Source organism: Euprymna scolopes, chromosome 16 (genome assembly GCF_053919585.1).
Source record: "Euprymna scolopes isolate OS-2025 chromosome 16, ASM5391958v1, whole genome shotgun sequence".
Classification (NCBI taxonomy): Eukaryota; Metazoa; Mollusca; class Cephalopoda; order Sepiida; family Sepiolidae; genus Euprymna; species Euprymna scolopes.
In genome coordinates, this window is record NC_136497.1 from 29,206,073 (window position 1) to 29,223,269 (window position 17,197).

Genomic DNA, 17,197 nt, shown 5'->3' on the forward strand with positions numbered 1-17,197 from the left:
AACACTTGATAAGTGGACAGTCTGCGGAGTTTCGAAGAAATACTTTCCTTCTCATCAGAGGGTAGAAATTAGCAAAATGCAGGATCGGATTGTATTTGATGAAACAACAAGTAAGTCAAAGATCTTAATTGATAACAAAAAAGTGAAGCAGAGGGAATATGGTGAAGAAAAAGGTGATTACACGTGAATGGATAGTCTGGTGGAAGATAAATAATCCAGTGACGGTAAAATCCAAATATATAACTTAAAGAAAGTTAATTGAATTTCCATTTGCATATTTTACATATATATATATATAAGTGAACATGTCTGTGTATCTGTGTACATTTCCCTACGCAATAACTCTGTCAATTTTAAGTCTACAGACTCGAAATTTGATATACAGGGTACTGAGATTTGGAAAAATCTTTGAGATTGGTTTTCGGTCAGAAATTTGGCTGTTAAGGGGTCAAAGTTCAACGATTTGACCTTTGAGAACTCTACCAAACTCCTCCGATAATTTTGAGTCTAAACACTTGAAATTTTAGATATAGGTTCCTTGGACATGGATCTAACTTAATAACTTGATTTGAGCCCAAAACAATAAATGTTAAAGGGTCATAATAAGGGTCAAAGTTAAAAAGAAAATTGACCTCTGCGGTCTCTACCAAATTACTCAGACAATTTCTGGTTTAAACATTTGAAATTTGACATAAAGGGTATTCAGAGATAGGGCAAGCTTTTTAATCGGTTTGGGTGGGAAATTTTTAGTTACCAATATATAAATGTATGTATGCATGTATGTTTGCATGTCTGTCTAAAACTTTTGACAGAGGCGACGGATTTTACCAAGATCAGTATCGTTTTGAAGTTCGACCTTTCAGACGACAAATATTGAAAAATTGGCTAAAAACATTAATATCTTCACCTTCAACTAGGAACTTTTCTAAAGGTGGGGGGGGGGGGGGTCGCTTTTTTCGACAATATTTTTTAAAGTCATCCTCTCCTTTCGATTTTCTAACCTTAATTTAAAAAAATGTCACTTCCGGTTTGGCGGTGGTTGTAACAACATAGACGTCAGGTTATTTTCCCGTTCTTTTCCTCCTTTGCGGTATAGGTTGCCTTCCTACTACCACTTTTTTTTTTCTTTTTTTTGCTCAACAGACACATCCAAACACCCAGGCAATGCGGGGCTGAAATGCTAGTATATCTATAAAAGTGAAATTTGTGTGTGTGTGTACATTTCCCTACAAAACTACTCTGTCAATTTTCAGTCTACAGACTCGAGATTTGACATAAGAGGTATTGAGATTTGGGAAAATCTTTTTAATCGGTTTTCGGCCAGAAATTTGGCTGTCAAGGGGTAAAAGTTCAACGATTTGACCTTTGAAAACTCTACCAAACTCCTCTGCCAATTTTGGTCTAAACACTTGAAATTTTAGAATGTAGATTAATTGAACATGGATCAAACTTTTTACTTTGATTTGAACCCAAACAATAAATGTTAAGGGGTCAAAATTGGTGTCAAAGTTTAGAAAAAATTTAACCTCTGCTGTCTCTACCAAATTACTTAATCAATTTTTGTTCTTAACATTTGAAATTTTACATAAAGTGTATTCAGACATAGGGCAAGCTTTTTAATTGGTTTTTGACTGAAAGTTTGGCTGCCAAGGGGTCAAAGTTAAAAGAGTGACGATTGCAGATTCTACCAAACTCTTCCACCAATTTTGTACCTAAATACTCGAAATTTTAGATGTAGGTTACTTGGACATGAATCAAACGTTTTAATATATATATATATACATATGCACATAAAGTTATTAACAGTACATAGGGCCCGAGCAAAGCCGGGCTGAACTGCTAATATTAAATGGATCATGAAAAATCTTGGTGTTATATGCAAAAGACATGTGATCATTCATATTAAAAACAATCAAGTGATTTAGTTAATCAGTCTGAAATGAAGCTTTTGTTTGGTTGTCTCTGTTATGAACAGATTATTATCTACAGGTTCTTTCCTCAGACTACTTCTAGTATAGCAGTTGTAGGAGAGATCTATTTTGTTTATATGTGCAATGTCTTGCATTATGTAGAGTTGTGATTCAGCTTTGCACATGCGTAGTAACAATATGGTTGCATAGATGCAACAATTCAATTTCTATTAAAAAATTTGGTGCAAAAGATGAATCAGTTCCCAAATAAATTTTATCCCAAGGAATACTATCCTGTCCTTGCTCTTTTCAAGATGGAAATCCAGAAGACCACATTCTATTGTTGACAAAAGTAACCTATCAAACATGTTCCAGTGTTCCCTTTGAATAAAGTTGATTTATTCATATTATTTGAAGTACGTTCTCGTCTTGAGTGCTATTTGCATGTTTCAATTGATGTAACCTCTGACCTTCTTCAAGTGTATCTTGTCAAACTCTAAAATCTTTCTGTCAAAATCAGGATTCTGCACAGAATTTCGAATGGAACCCTTTATTAACAAAATAAATGAACAATATATCTAAAGAAGTTAAGTCAAAACAAAACGTAAAAAAAAAAAAATTTGTCAACATCGATAAGGAAAATAGTTAAAAGGAAAATTAGGTAAATAGTCAAGCCCCCCCCCCCCCAACATCTTGTAGCAAATTAGGAGAATGGCCACGTGTATTTTAATTGTGTGCTTTCTTTTTTCACTTACCTATCCAGTATAGTGCCAAATATCACTTGGAGGGAGCGGTATGAACCTTCCTTGCATACCCAACTGTCACATCCCTGGAGAGCTTGGGTTGCTAAGTCAAGTACTGCAGACGATAAGACTGGATTAGGAGTGGCTTCAGACATAACTGTAACGATAAATGTTTATCAGAATTAAAATATGTAAACAAACGAATATGTCAATTGTTTTAGTCACAATCAGAGAATAGCATTAATCCAGTCAGGATCAGCAGAGCATTAATCTTCTTGGGCCAAGACAAAAAAGCTATGATGACAAAATTCAAAGAGATTCAGTATATTTTATACAACGATTCTGGTACATGATTGGTTTGTTCTTATTGCTCCTGGCTATAATTATAATCAGTCAAATCTTTGTGATCACAACCTGTAATTATGCCAAAAATATTGCAACACTTTGAATTGTTGATTATTAATCCTTAATTAATTATAGTATTATAGAAATTTTAGTAGTTTCTATGATTAAAAAAATTATGATTTTTGGTTGTTAAAGAAATAATTGGAGCTGAAAAATAATGAAAAAAAACAAAACATCCAAAATAACGAGAAGACAATTTGAAGTCAAAATTTTTTTTTCTTTTCACTTGTAACAGCATTTTAATTTCCAACATAACCCTAACCAATCTCAGATAAAAAGTCATTGCCAAGTTACAATAAAAGCGAAGATAAGGTCATTTAACCGCCAACCCTTGAAAGTTTAGTTTATTAAGAAAAAAATTTTGCCGGTAAGACAGAAGAGTGGACCATGGACCTTAGGTTTACTTTCGGCAGCTTCATAATTCCGGCTTCCCTTATTTTGTCAATTAATCCTCACATTCCATGAGCGATGTTTCTGACAAACGGGAAATAATTACTGTTTTCTATCCATCTAACAATTATTATTGGCTAGTTTTTGACACTGAAATAGTATTTTTTTTTGTTCTTTACATCAAGTGGCTTCATGCCCTGTCTAGAGCGATTTTCATAAAAAAAGACCATTAAACTCTGCTTCCAATAAGATTTTAATCATTCTCAGGTAATCATTCTGCACTAAGACATGAATCTTCTTCCATTTTTGGCAATAATGGACACTTTGTGCATCCTATAATTTATAGTTATAAAAAAAACATTGGATCATATTTAACTATTATTAGGTTGGTGCAAAAATAATGTTGTTTTTTGATGTTCAACTACAAAATATCATAACTCCTTTCATAATAAACTTTATTAATCGAAATAAGAACCATTAGAATCAACACATTTTTTTGCCAACAAGAAACAAGTTTATCTATCCCATTAGCATAGAAATCCGGAGTTCTGGAAGCGATGAAGTCATTGAAGGCCGATTCGGCTTCATCTCGGCTTTTGAAGCATTTTTCGTGCAGGAAGTTGTCGAGATGCTTGAAAAAGTGATAATCGGTGGATGAGAGGTCCGGTGAATATGGCGGATGAGGCAGAGTCTCGTAGCCCAATTTGTTTAGCTTCTGCAGCCTCAGTTGAGCAACGTGCGAGTGAGCATTGTCATAGAGGAGAATTGGTCACTTCATATTGACCAATTTTGGGCAGATATGTTGGAGCTTCTGGTGCATTTCATCAATTTGTCGACAGTATTTCTCCGTCATAATCGTTTCGCCTGGATTCAAGAAGTTGTGATGGATGAGACCGGCCACAGCCCACCAAACAGTCATCATAGCCTTTTTTTGGTGCAATTTCGGCTTCGGAAAGTGTTGTGGAACTTCTCTGGCATCCAACCACTGTGCTGAACATCATCGGTTGTTGTAGAGGATCCACACATCACAATCCGCTCAAGAAATGGTTTTTGTTGCATAGAAGGAGTATAGAAGACACCTCAAAATGACGATTTTTTTTATTATTGTTCAATTCATGCGGCACCCATTTATCCAACTTTTTTCACATGCCTATTTGCTTTAAATGGCGAACAACTGTTGAGTGGTCGACCTCGATTTCAACAGCAACTTCTTGTGTGGCTTTGTGAGGATCGGCTTCAATTAAGGCTTTCAAATGTTCGTTATCAACCAGAGTCGGCCAGCTGCAACCGTCTTCATCTTTGAGACTCTCATCATCTTTGAGACTCATCACTATTGCGAAATTTCTTGAACCAGCGTCGTGCCACACATTTGTTAGTGGTTCCTAGGGCAAATGCATCATTGATATCACAAGTTGTCTCAGCAGCTTTTCGGCCTAGTTTAAACTGAAACAAGTAAATTGTGCGGATTTGAATTTTGTCCATGCTGTTGAAAAGAACTTCAAAATGATATATAACATGGCTATATATATCAATGAATTAATTCAGAAATCTATATATATAAAAGCGAAAATGTGTGTATGTTCGCTTTTTGTGTATGTCCAAGAAAGGCTTTTTCCCGAGAAGCGGTCGGTCGGCTCACAATTTCTTAAAACTTTTTATATCACACATAAATCATAATATCTATGAGTTAACAATGGAGGTCGCCTGTCTATTTAATTTACTCTACTTCGAAAAGATAAATATTCAACATTTTTCGCTCGCTGCATATGGATTAGACTTTTTCGTATAATAAAAGCAGCACTAATTCTGGCGCTATTTTCCCGGTCGCGATCGCTGGAAATGTCCGAAAGCAATCAGATTTGATCAATGTGGAAATATTTTCCTTATACCAGACAATTGCTATTCAATTTGGGCAATCCCCTTTTTATGGGGAGCTGGTCCCCCTCCCAACATCTTGGGAAAAAAAAAAAAAGTGTTCCCACAGTAAATGAAATACTACCCCGCTAGTCATATATAAAAGTAACATATGTGAGAAAATGATATTGTTTTGGCACCAACCTAATAGTTTTCTACAAATAGATTGTTAATGATATAACACTAAACTGTGAATGAACTTATCCAAAATGGGGGGGGAGCTACATTAAATCAATGTAACAAAAAAATATTCTGATGAAAAAATTAAATTTGAATGTTTAAAAAAAAAAAAGGAATTTGTTTCAGATAACATTAAAGACAAATTAGACTCAGTCGAATCCTCATGTAAGTTCAACTATGAAACAGAAAACAATCACTCATTACCTTTTCTAGACATTCTTATTATAAAATTCGATAATAAACTATCCTTCAAAGTTCACCACAAAACTACACACAAAAATGATTACATCACCATAATAACAATAAAAACAGGTATGATAATTGGTTTCTTCTTATGTGCATTCAGAATTTGTAGTCCAGAATATCTAGACAAAGAATTCAAATACTCACAAACACTTTGAAAACCTTGCAATATCCCACATATTAAATGCTAAGCGAAAAACCATACAGATATTTTCCAGGATAAATAAGCAAAAATCATATACACCAGACATTTCTCTCATAAACAGACATCTTTTACCTACACACACAAATAATACAACAATTTGCAACACACTAAACTAACTAGGAATTTCAATCATACAAACAACATAACAAACTATAAAACAAATATTAAAAACAACAAAACATCTCCAAAACAAACTAGTTTTCAACGCAGGCATATACACTGTTCCGTGCCAAAATTGCCATCATAGATATGTTAGTGAAACCCAGAGTAAATTAGAAAAAAGGCTCGATGAACATAAAAGCAATATAATAAATAGCAATTCTCTAAGTGCATTATTCTCTCATTCATTGAAGCATAATCATACCTTTGACTTTAAACAAGCAAAAATAGTCAAATTTATTTCAAATAAACCACGCCGGAGACTTCCGGAATCAACGCTTATCGCAAATTCAAGCACAATTAAACAATTTGGAAGTTTCTATAATGTAGCACCATTAATAAGTAAACTTCTATTAAAAGAAAAAAAATTTATTTATTTTTCTTTTTTATTCCTTTTCATTCCAAACAAGGCACAGTGCCACTTTGAAGTAGGGGGCTATTATCGGGGACATAAGTTGCAGTGATATTATGAAGGGAGATAAGCAACAAGATGTCTGTTCACATTGCACTTGAACTTCTGTGTGTCAGTACAGTTGGGAAAGCAGAATCCCTTCTAGCACAGTAGAGATAACCTACCTTCTTCGCAGCAGCCTTGGCAATGCTCCTAATGTATCTGTTCCAACTCATGTTCCCTGTGAACGTTAGGCCAAGAAGTTTAAAAAAAGTACTTTCAAGTAATGTGTTTTTGGCCATTGCTATTGGTGGTAGAGAAGGTTTCTTGTCATTATTGAAGGAAACAAGTTTAGTCTTGGCAGTATTAAATGTGACCATCCATTTTTGTCCCCATTCCACTATAGATTGGAGGTCTTTCTCCAGTGTTTCTGCCATTTCCTTAGATATGTGTTCATTTTTTTTACTCATTTGCCTGTTATAGAGCATGGTGTCATCAGCAAATATCCTCATTTCAGAGACAATTTTATCAGGTAGGTCATTTATGAATATTAGGAATAATAAAGGTCCAAGGATAGACCCCTGAGGTACTCCTGTATTTATATCATATTGTTTAGATGTATGACCGTCGAAGACAACTTGGATTCTTCTCTTGCTTAAGAAGGATTTAATTATGTTATGTATTCTCCCAGTGATACCATTATTCTCCCAGTAATAATTGTAGACATCAGTTAACTCTCTCAGACGATAATAATTAATACATATAATCTCAATCAATAAATTACATAGCAAAAATACACTCATTTCATTTCAATTTCACACCTATATTTGAATTTTAACAGGCATATTTTTTTCCAGAAAGAATATTAACTGCGTCATATTTTTAAAAATACATTAACGGCTATATGATGTTATTATAAATCTTCCTGTTTTTAACAACCCTCCCTTTTTACAAAAATTTCCAACATCTTTTTCTGTTGCTAAAATGGAACAGTATCATGCTTTACAAGAAAATTTTCAAATATTTGTACTGATGCTTTTGTTTTCTTAATTTCATTCATCCAGAGGCAGTCTCGAAATAAAGACGAAACGTTGATGAACACATAACTTAGTTTGTTCCTTTTTATTTCTCTATTTAGTCGGAATACTATTTCCATTATTTTCATCATATATATATATATATATATATATATATATATATATATACACATACAGCAAGAAAGTGTTAACACTACCATATATATATATATATGCTAATGTTAACACTCTTGTTACCCAAACGAAATGGAAAGTGACTGAAAGAAAAAGCATACTACTCAACAAACTGTATTTTTGTTCATTGAAGTGTTAGGTAAAATTACAGAATACTTAAAATACTGTGTTTTTTTTTTTTAAATAAATAACAGAATAACAGAATTGGAATAAAATTGTTTTTATAAATCAATGAAAAACTTTGAAAAAAGAGTTTTTAATGTTTATTATTTATCAAATGTATTTATTATTTGTTATAGTAATCAGTTATAAAAATGATTATTTTATTGTGTTAAAATAATGCTATTATACTGACCAACGTTATCTCCCTTTAGTAGAAATTATTTTCCAAATAAGACTTACTTTGCGGGCCTGAAAGCCCTTTGTAAAATGAAAACATTTATTAGTCTCCAAATCTGATCTGCAACATCTCATAGTAATTTTCCTACTAACACGTTGTTGGTTAGAATGTCTGATTATTACACCTTCGCATGTGCAGTATAATAAAAAAAGAACTCTAAAACTTAGAAAGCATGTAGACCAGATCGTATCCCTGCTAAAGTAATAAAGAAATGCTTTGCTGAGTTGGTCACTATTTTTGCCAAAAATATATTGCTAAATTCTGCTTCCTTGATGAAAAAAACTGACTCCAAAAATCACTGCCCTATAAATCTCTTCCCACTTTTAGCTAAAATATTTGAACCATTAATCTAGTGATAGTCCACATGTTGAAGATGCTAAACTTCTTTGTGACCAACAGTATAGATTAAAGCAATGCATGGAATATTGTTGTTACATTTGAGCTGATGCATTAATATCTAATCATCCATTTCGGACATGGTATGAAAAAGTATCTAATCTAATTGTTTTAGCCCCTATCTGATCGCCACAATATAACATCCCAAAGCTGATTTTATAAGTATTTGCATGGAATGTACTTTGAACAACTTATGGCACATATTCTCAATAAACTAGAGCAGCAGCAAAATCCCACTCTTTACTGGAAAGGTCCTCAAATACTAAAAAATTTTCTACTCTAATAGTGTCTTTCCTCAAATTACTTGCCTTTAAAATTCTTTCCTTGCTACCTGTTTCTCTAACTATACCAACATGCAGAAATTTAAATATAATGAGAACAAATATTTTGCTATACAACTCTTAACTATAAATTTGACCCCTAATCACAGGAACCCCTAACGTTTCAGTAACAGTATGCCAGTTTTGGGGATGAACAAAGGTAAAAAATTTTTACAGTTCAAACTCTTTCTTCGAATTGATATTCTGGGTGGACACTCTTGGTACAGACAACTAAAATTAAGAGTTTCCAATTTGAAAGAATCATCAAAAAATTCCTCCAAAATGTAAGCGTACAGTAAACTAATTTACTGATCCAGATTTGCTGTGATTCAATATGGATTCATTCTTGTTTATATTTCTCACAGCCTGGTACACTCACAAAATGTCCATACTCAACTAAAATAGTATAGGTAAGAATAACTAAGAATCAGCAATTTATATATTCAAACATGCCCGCATGCACATGCAAACATAAATACTTTCGGGAAATGGCCAATGGCCTTACTACTATACCTTCAGAAGAGTCTGTCACATCACGTTCATTTTGTTTCAAAACAGAACTCAATTCATTGACACTGGATTCTGATGGTAAGGGAACTTTCGCAGAGGGGTCAGGAGAAGGGAGCTTACTGTCAGCAGAGTTTTGTCCCTTAAGTGATTTGATGTAGCTTGGAAGCCCACTGGCAATATTCAGGCTCCACACCTGTAAACAAACAGAAATGATAATATATAATCATAACATGAATATATAACATAAAAAAGTCAATATCAGTTGATATCACAGATAGGTACTCCTGTTATATATTAGGGACCCTATGTCAATAATGATTAAGCCAACGACTGTGAATTTTGACAGAGATCACACTGAGTGCATGATCATAATCCAAATCTATAGAATGAAATTTTTCCAAGAGAATGTAAAGTTGAGGCAGGAGGCAGCAGGTCAGATAATAAACAAAACAGAGTGATATGACATTTTTCAAGCTAGGAGAAACAAATGTTTTTCAGATCAGTCTCTCTGTTGAAGGTAGATAAATGAGACATTGCCACTAATCCAGAAATAATCTAAGAAGAATGTTACCTCAAGTTTCTGCCCGTGTGCACTTCACTCATTTCAATAAGTTAGAAAATAATTATTAATATAACATTAGTCTCTCTCTCTCCCGAGTCCATCCTCTTCAAATAAAACTTTGAAGAAAACTCAGCAAACGTCTCCTTGTGTCCTCTTTCTTCATGAAGCGACCACTAGCTAAAATGGTGATGATGAAGAGAAGCAGAAAGTGCATAAAAGACCAGCTAATATGAACACCCTCCATGTGTGCATAAAGACATTCAGTTTGTCATTAAAAATGTTACACTCCTGATAGTGTACGTCTATATGTGTGTATATGTATATCTGTACAGTATAAAGTTCTAATTCTTGTTCTAAAATTACTCCTAGGATTTTGAAGTATATATTTTATGGAACTACATCACCTAGGATATTTGGATAAGTACATTTTATTTGGATCAAATGGATACAATAAACATCATGGGATCAACATTTGCACAGGACAACTTTATTTTAAAAAGAAGATATTGTAGTTCTTCAGGTTGGCTTGTTCTTTGTTTTATTTTATTTATGACTTGAAAATGGAGATTAACCTCCATATTTTCTGAAACTATATTACTCAGTGTTTACATATATATATATTTCAATTTCATCAAGAAGAGTGGATTACAACTTTTTACTTTATTGCATTTTATTTATGATTTGAAAATTGTAGAAATAAAAACAAATAGAAATGGTAATACATAGTTCAGGGCTTTGTCTTGATTCATTCTGAAATGCTATTAGGGTTTTTTATCCTTGATCTCCCAAATCAACATAGATTAGAGTATTTTTGTAATGATCTAGTCCCTGATAGTTGCAGTGTAGTGTTGGTTCTGTGCAATTCTAGGAGGTCCACACTCCCAGACTTTGCCTTCTCTCTTTGAGAAGGGGTTAGTTTATGCTAATCACATACGGAGCCCTGCTGGAAATGCTGATGGGGTTGCACAGGCATCTTTTACATAGTCAGAGAGTTCCTTCTCTTGAGCACTGACTTTTTCAATCCCACTTTCTGGTCCTAGTGCCACAGTTCTTGCAGTAGGGGAGAACTATACACCCCCATCATAGGGTGTGTCTCAAGAACGACTAAATTTACCAAATCAATTAATGTCATTGTACTTAGCCATTCCCACTGTCTAACATAATCAATGTTGAGTACATCCTTGAGTCTTTTTGTTTTTTCACTCTCAGACTTTGGAGTCACTCCAAAGTTGGAGAGTGAAAAAGCAAAAAAAGAAAAGGAAAGGAGACACCAGGGAAAACTTGACCACTGGTCAATTTTAAATGACTGTTATGTTGTTAATGAATGATGAACTTACTTAAGAAGTTATATTAATCATTATTCATCGTCGCCACGTGATAAAGAAAGAAAAGGTAGAATGTTTTTTAATGATTTTCTTGGGGGTACAAAACTTTATTAAGGCAATCATGAAGGGAAGACATATTCCTTCGGAATTCATTTTATATTAAAAAAAAAAAAAAAGACAGAGGAGAAAAGGAAAATGGATAGAGACTAAAAAATAAAAGTAGGGAAATAGACAAAAAAAAAAAAATTAAAACAAGTCAATTGACATGTTTCGCCCTCACTCATCAAAATTGGAATCGAGGGATTTATTTTTTAGTCATCAACAAATATACACATCTTAGAGACAATTTTATCGGGGAGGTCATTTATAAATATTAGGAATAATAAAGGTCCAAGGATCGACTCCTGATTTTTTTTTAAATAAAATTTGATTTAATTTAATAAAATTGAAATGAGATTGTTTTTAGATGTGTCTGCATCTCCATAAGAAGCTCAGCAAATCAGACTGTCAGACCCAAGTTTGGTCTATCACACCCGATTTTGGTCTGTTATATTTAAATCTTATCTGGTACACCTCAGTCTGGTCGGTAATATCTCAGTTTGGGCTGTCACATTTCAATTTTGAAATAGAATTTCCATTGCTATTGAATCCAAAGAATATTTATGAAAGGTGGCCATGGTGAGGTGGATAATGACATAGACTGACAACCTGAGTGTGCCAAGTTCGAATCCTGTCACTTCCATCAAACCACTTTCAGTTATGGGTGTTGGAAACCTTTGGTCCTTCTTGTATGTATCTGAAAGAATCAGAGAAACCAATGCCAATAACAGAATCAAACCTATCAAAAACTTTATACTGTGCCAATTCATACAAATTAATTTTTTAAGAATATCTGTTCTGCTATTTTGCACATTGAAACCAATGTAAACGGTAGAATTTTATGGAGAAAATCACTCTGTGCTGTGATAATCACAGTGCAACCCATATATATATATATATATATATATAGATGTAGAACAAGTTAAAAGAAGAAAGAAGAAAAAAAGACACATTTTTAGGAGAAAATAAACAAAGGTATATAAATAAACTCACGTCATCATTTGGAATGTTAAAGTCGAAAATGAGTTGATCTGTGTCCTCCAAGCATTTTGTTGTTTCAACACTCTTGGTCGAAGATATCGAGTCCTTCCTGGTTGAGAACCCACCACTGCCACTGATAAGAGTCATTTTCTCTTGGGACAAACCACGGGGAAGCACATTCGTCAACTTATCAAAAACGCCAGACACCGTTTTCACAAATGCCTATCGATATACAAACAAAACAAATATAAAAGCACTTTTACTTTCAAGAAAATCTGTCATATTAACATTTGAGAAGGTTAAACTTGATTTCATCTTGTCAAAGTCAGTCAGTCCATAAATTGCAAGTAGAACTGACCCATTAAACTATCGCCCCATTAGCCTCCTCCCTTTCTTCACCAAAATATTTGAGTCCATAATTAATCAAGCTCTAGTCCATCACCTTACAGCAGCTAAACTTTTGATCGACCAACAAGATGGATTTAGGCAAGCCTGTTCTACAGCAGATGTCCTAACTGTAATCTCTGAACGTATGTACCATACACTGGACAAAGCAAAGGAAGGTAGGGCAGTAGCCCTAGATATATCTAAGGCTTTTGACAGGGTATGGCACCATGGTCTTCTCAGGAAAATCAGATCATACAGTATCACTGGACGAATACTTGACATAATTAAATCCTTCTTGAGTAAGAGAAAAATCCAGGTTGTCCTCGATGGTCGTACATCTAAACATTATGATATAAATGCATGTGTACCTCAGGAGTCAGTCCTTGGACCTTTATTATTCCTAATATTCATAAATGACCTCCCCGATAAAATTGTCTCTAAGATGGGTATATTTTCTGATGACACCACGCTCTATAACAGGCACATTTTGGTGGTATCATTGGAGCACAGGGACAAGTAGGTGCGAGTGTGATTACAAAGGTTAGGAGTAAATAGAGTAAGCTCAGGAAAATTCTGCTTTTAATGACCAGCAGAATGTTACTACTGTTAACCAAAAAAAGCGTCTAGATGGTGTATGAAATTGAAACCTGACCAGTGAGGATCGAGGACATGCAGATATTTGTACAGTGTGTGATGATGTATAAAAGTGAAACTGGGTCAGCGAAATTTGAGGATATGCGTTGTATGAAGAGAAATGATATTAGAATGGTACAATGGTGTGTAATGTGCATCTTAAAGACAGGCTTAATTCTGATAAACCCAGAGGAAGATTAAATCTGGATAGCATAAAGAGATGTGTGCAAAACAGGAGACTTCCATAGTATGGCCACATTAAGAGAATGATAAGAGTTATTTGGTTAGTAGATGTGTATAACAGTTGAGGCAAAAGGTCCAGTTCACAGAGAAAGCCAAGGTAAACAGGGAAGGAATTAATAAAAATTTATCTGAAGGATCAATAAAAACTTGGCCAGAGATTGGAAATTGATTTCTTAAAGCTGCTTAATGCATATCAGTATATAAAATGGCCATTAAAGCGAATATGATCCTCAAATTATTCACTTAGACTTATGCAGCTTCTATTGTGCATAGACAGCAAGCATTCTGATAATTCAACAACCATAACTCCAAATATATATATATATATATATATATATATATATATATATATATATATATATATATATATATATATATAAATTGTAAAAATGTAATAGCCATAATTAAATCTAGGTATACAGACATGACCAGAAAACACATTGAGTCACAGAAATTAGGAACTCTCAATTTCTGGAAAATCTAAGAGAGTATGGTGAACAATGAGCAATTAATAATTTTCCCATTATCCAACCACCATGATGTTGCTTGCACAGCAACGGATATAAGGCTGAATTTCTCACGCAATTTGAGCAAGGAAAAAGTCTATCAGATAAGTGCAAACTGTGTAATAATGTATAGATGTGAGACCTGACCATTAAAGGTTGAGGTCATGCATTGCATGTCAAGAAATGATATGAGAATGATATGATGGATGTGAAATGTGAGTCTTAAAGACAGCCTCAGTTCTGATAACTTTAAAGGCAGTTAAAATCTGAACTGTATAAGGACATATGTGCAGAAATAGAGATTTTGATGTAATGGGCACATTGAAAGAATAGGTAGAACAGTTGAGATAACAGGTCCAGCAGATAGGAAAAGGTCAAGGATAACATCTTTCTCTCAAGTCTATTTTTATCACTTGGAAAAAATAGACTTGAGAGAAAGAGAGGTAAATAAAAATCTGGCCTAAAATAGGTTAGTTTGGAAATCAACTTTTTAAAGCCATCCAACATGTGCCAGCTTATGAAATGGATGTTAAATCGATTATGATGATGGAAAAAACACAGTTTCATAATGCTGGTTTAAGACGTTTAAAAATAAACAAATAACAAAAAGAAGATAAGTCAGTCATGCTTCAAATTAAAGATATAAATATATAGATATACTGTGTCTGATGCCATACATAATTGCTGTGAAAAGCCAAAGAAGTTAGAAAGACCCAAGAGAGAGAGCACCAACCAAACCTGTACTGGAAGGATGCAAGAATACGGGAATCTTGGGGAGGTTTATTGTCACTTGAATTCTAGAGAAAACCAACGAGCATTGCTAACAAGAAATAGATGGTAAACGACTGTTGCGATAACACAAAATAATTTGCAATAATTATTTTAAAAAGTGGAGAATGTTGGAAATCTGAGGAGACTTGTCACTCGGATTCCAGGGGAACACCACTAGTTGTTAGCAATCACTGATAACGATTTATGTGCAAACTCCTAGGGAGTAAAAAAAAAAAATAATGATGATGATATCTTAAAATATAAAATGATTCGTAGATGAGTAAAGAAAAATAAACTTACTTTGTCAATTCGTGGGACATTTATTTCAGGTGCTTTGCGTACAAATGCTATGTGGGCATCACCTTCATGAGCCAGGAACTCCTTTAATTCAGGACCATTGCAAATGTCTTCCTTTTTTATCAGATTCTGGGGGCGGGGGGGGGTTAAATGAGGAAAGAAAAAATAATTATTCAAAATTTTATTTGCATGAAAAAAAACGTAACATTAACAAAATATGTTGTTTTATATTTTGAAAAAATATTAGTGTGTAAAAAAAAAACCTAATTTCACTGTTAAAGAAACTTAGAAAAAAGCTAAAACAAAAATCAAGCTTGATTAGTCATATCTTTATATTTGAATATTCAAATATTCTTTGATTCATTAAATATCTTTATATTTGAATATTCAAATATTTTTTGATTTATTAAATATCTTTATATTTGAATATTCAAATATTCTTTGATTTATTAAATATCTTTATATTTGAATATTCAAATATTCTTTGATTCATTAAATATCTTTATATTTGAATATTCAAATATTTTTTGATTTATTAAATATCTTTATATTTGAATATTCAAATATTCTTTGATTTATTAAATATCTTTATATTTGAATATTCAAATATTCTTTAATTTATTAAATGTCTTTATATTTGAATATTCAAATATTCTTTGATTTATTAAATATCTTTATATTTGAATATTCAAATATTCTTTGATTTATTAAATATCTTTATATTTGAATATTCAAATATTCTTTGATTTATTAAATATCTTTATATTTGAATATTCAAATATTCTTTGATTTATTAAATATCTTTATATTTGAATATTCAAATATTCTTTGATTTATTAAATATCTTTATATTTGAATATTCAAATATTCTTTGATTGATTAAATATCTTTATATTGGAATATTCAAATATTCTTTGATTTATTAAATATCTTTATATTTGAATATTCAAATATTCTTTCATTCATTAAATATCTTTATATTTGAATATTCAAATATTCTTTGATTTATTAAATATCTTTATATTTGAATATTCAAATATTCTTTGATTTATTAAATATCTTTATATTTGAATATTCAAATATTTTTTGATTTATTAAATATCTTTATATTTGAATATTCAAATATTCTTTGATTTATTAAATATCTTTATATTTGAATATTCAAATATTCTTTCATTCATTAAATATCTTTATATTTGAATATTCAAATATTCTTTCATTCATTAAATATCTTTATATTTGAATATTCAAATATTCTTTGATTTATTAAATATCTTTATATTTGAATATTCAAATATTCTTTGATTTATTAAATATCTTTATATTTGAATATTCAAATATTCTTTCATTCATTAAATATCTTTATATTTGAATATTCAAATATTTTTTGATTTATTAAATATCTTTATATTTGAATATTCAAATATTCTTTCATTCATTAAATATCTTTATATTTGAATATTCAAATATTCTTTGATTTATTAAATATCTTTATATTTGAATATTCAAATATTTTTTGATTTATTAAATATCTTTATATTTGAATATTCAAATATTCTTTGATTTATTAAATATCTTTATATTTGAATATTCAAATATTCTTTGATTTATTAAATATCTTTATATTTGAATATTCAAATATTCTTTGATTCATTAAATATCTTTATATTTGAATATTCAAATATTCTTTGATTGATTAAATATCTTTATATTTGAATATTCAAATATTCTTTGATTTATTAAATATCTTTATATTTGAATATTCAAATATTCTTTGATTTATTAAATATCTTTATATTTGAATATTCAAATATTCTTTGATTCATTAAATATCTTTATATTTGAATATTGAAATATTTTTTAATTTATTAAATATCTTTATATTTGAATATTCAAATATTTTTTAATTTATTAAATATCTTTATATTTGAATATTCAAATATTCTTTGATTCATTAAATATCTTTATATTTGAATATTCAAATATTCTTTGATTTATTAAATATCTTTATATTTG

The 17,197-nt window shown here is 31.6% G+C and overlaps 1 protein-coding gene across 1 annotated transcript in view; it reads right to left on the minus strand.

The window, feature by feature from the left end:
* The window catches only part of LOC145295912 (sorting nexin-19-like), a 188,529-nt gene that overhangs the window by 11,482 nt on the left and 159,850 nt on the right, over window positions 1-17,197 (minus strand). The window contains exons 4-7 of the mRNA XM_080141683.1: window positions 15,185-15,310; window positions 12,357-12,566; window positions 9,381-9,570; window positions 2,666-2,810 (exon numbers count right to left, since the gene is read on the minus strand). Coding sequence (XP_079997809.1) covers window positions 2,666-2,810; window positions 9,381-9,570; window positions 12,357-12,566; window positions 15,185-15,310 — 671 coding nt within the window. The remainder of the gene's footprint in view (window positions 1-2,665; window positions 2,811-9,380; window positions 9,571-12,356; window positions 12,567-15,184; window positions 15,311-17,197) is intronic.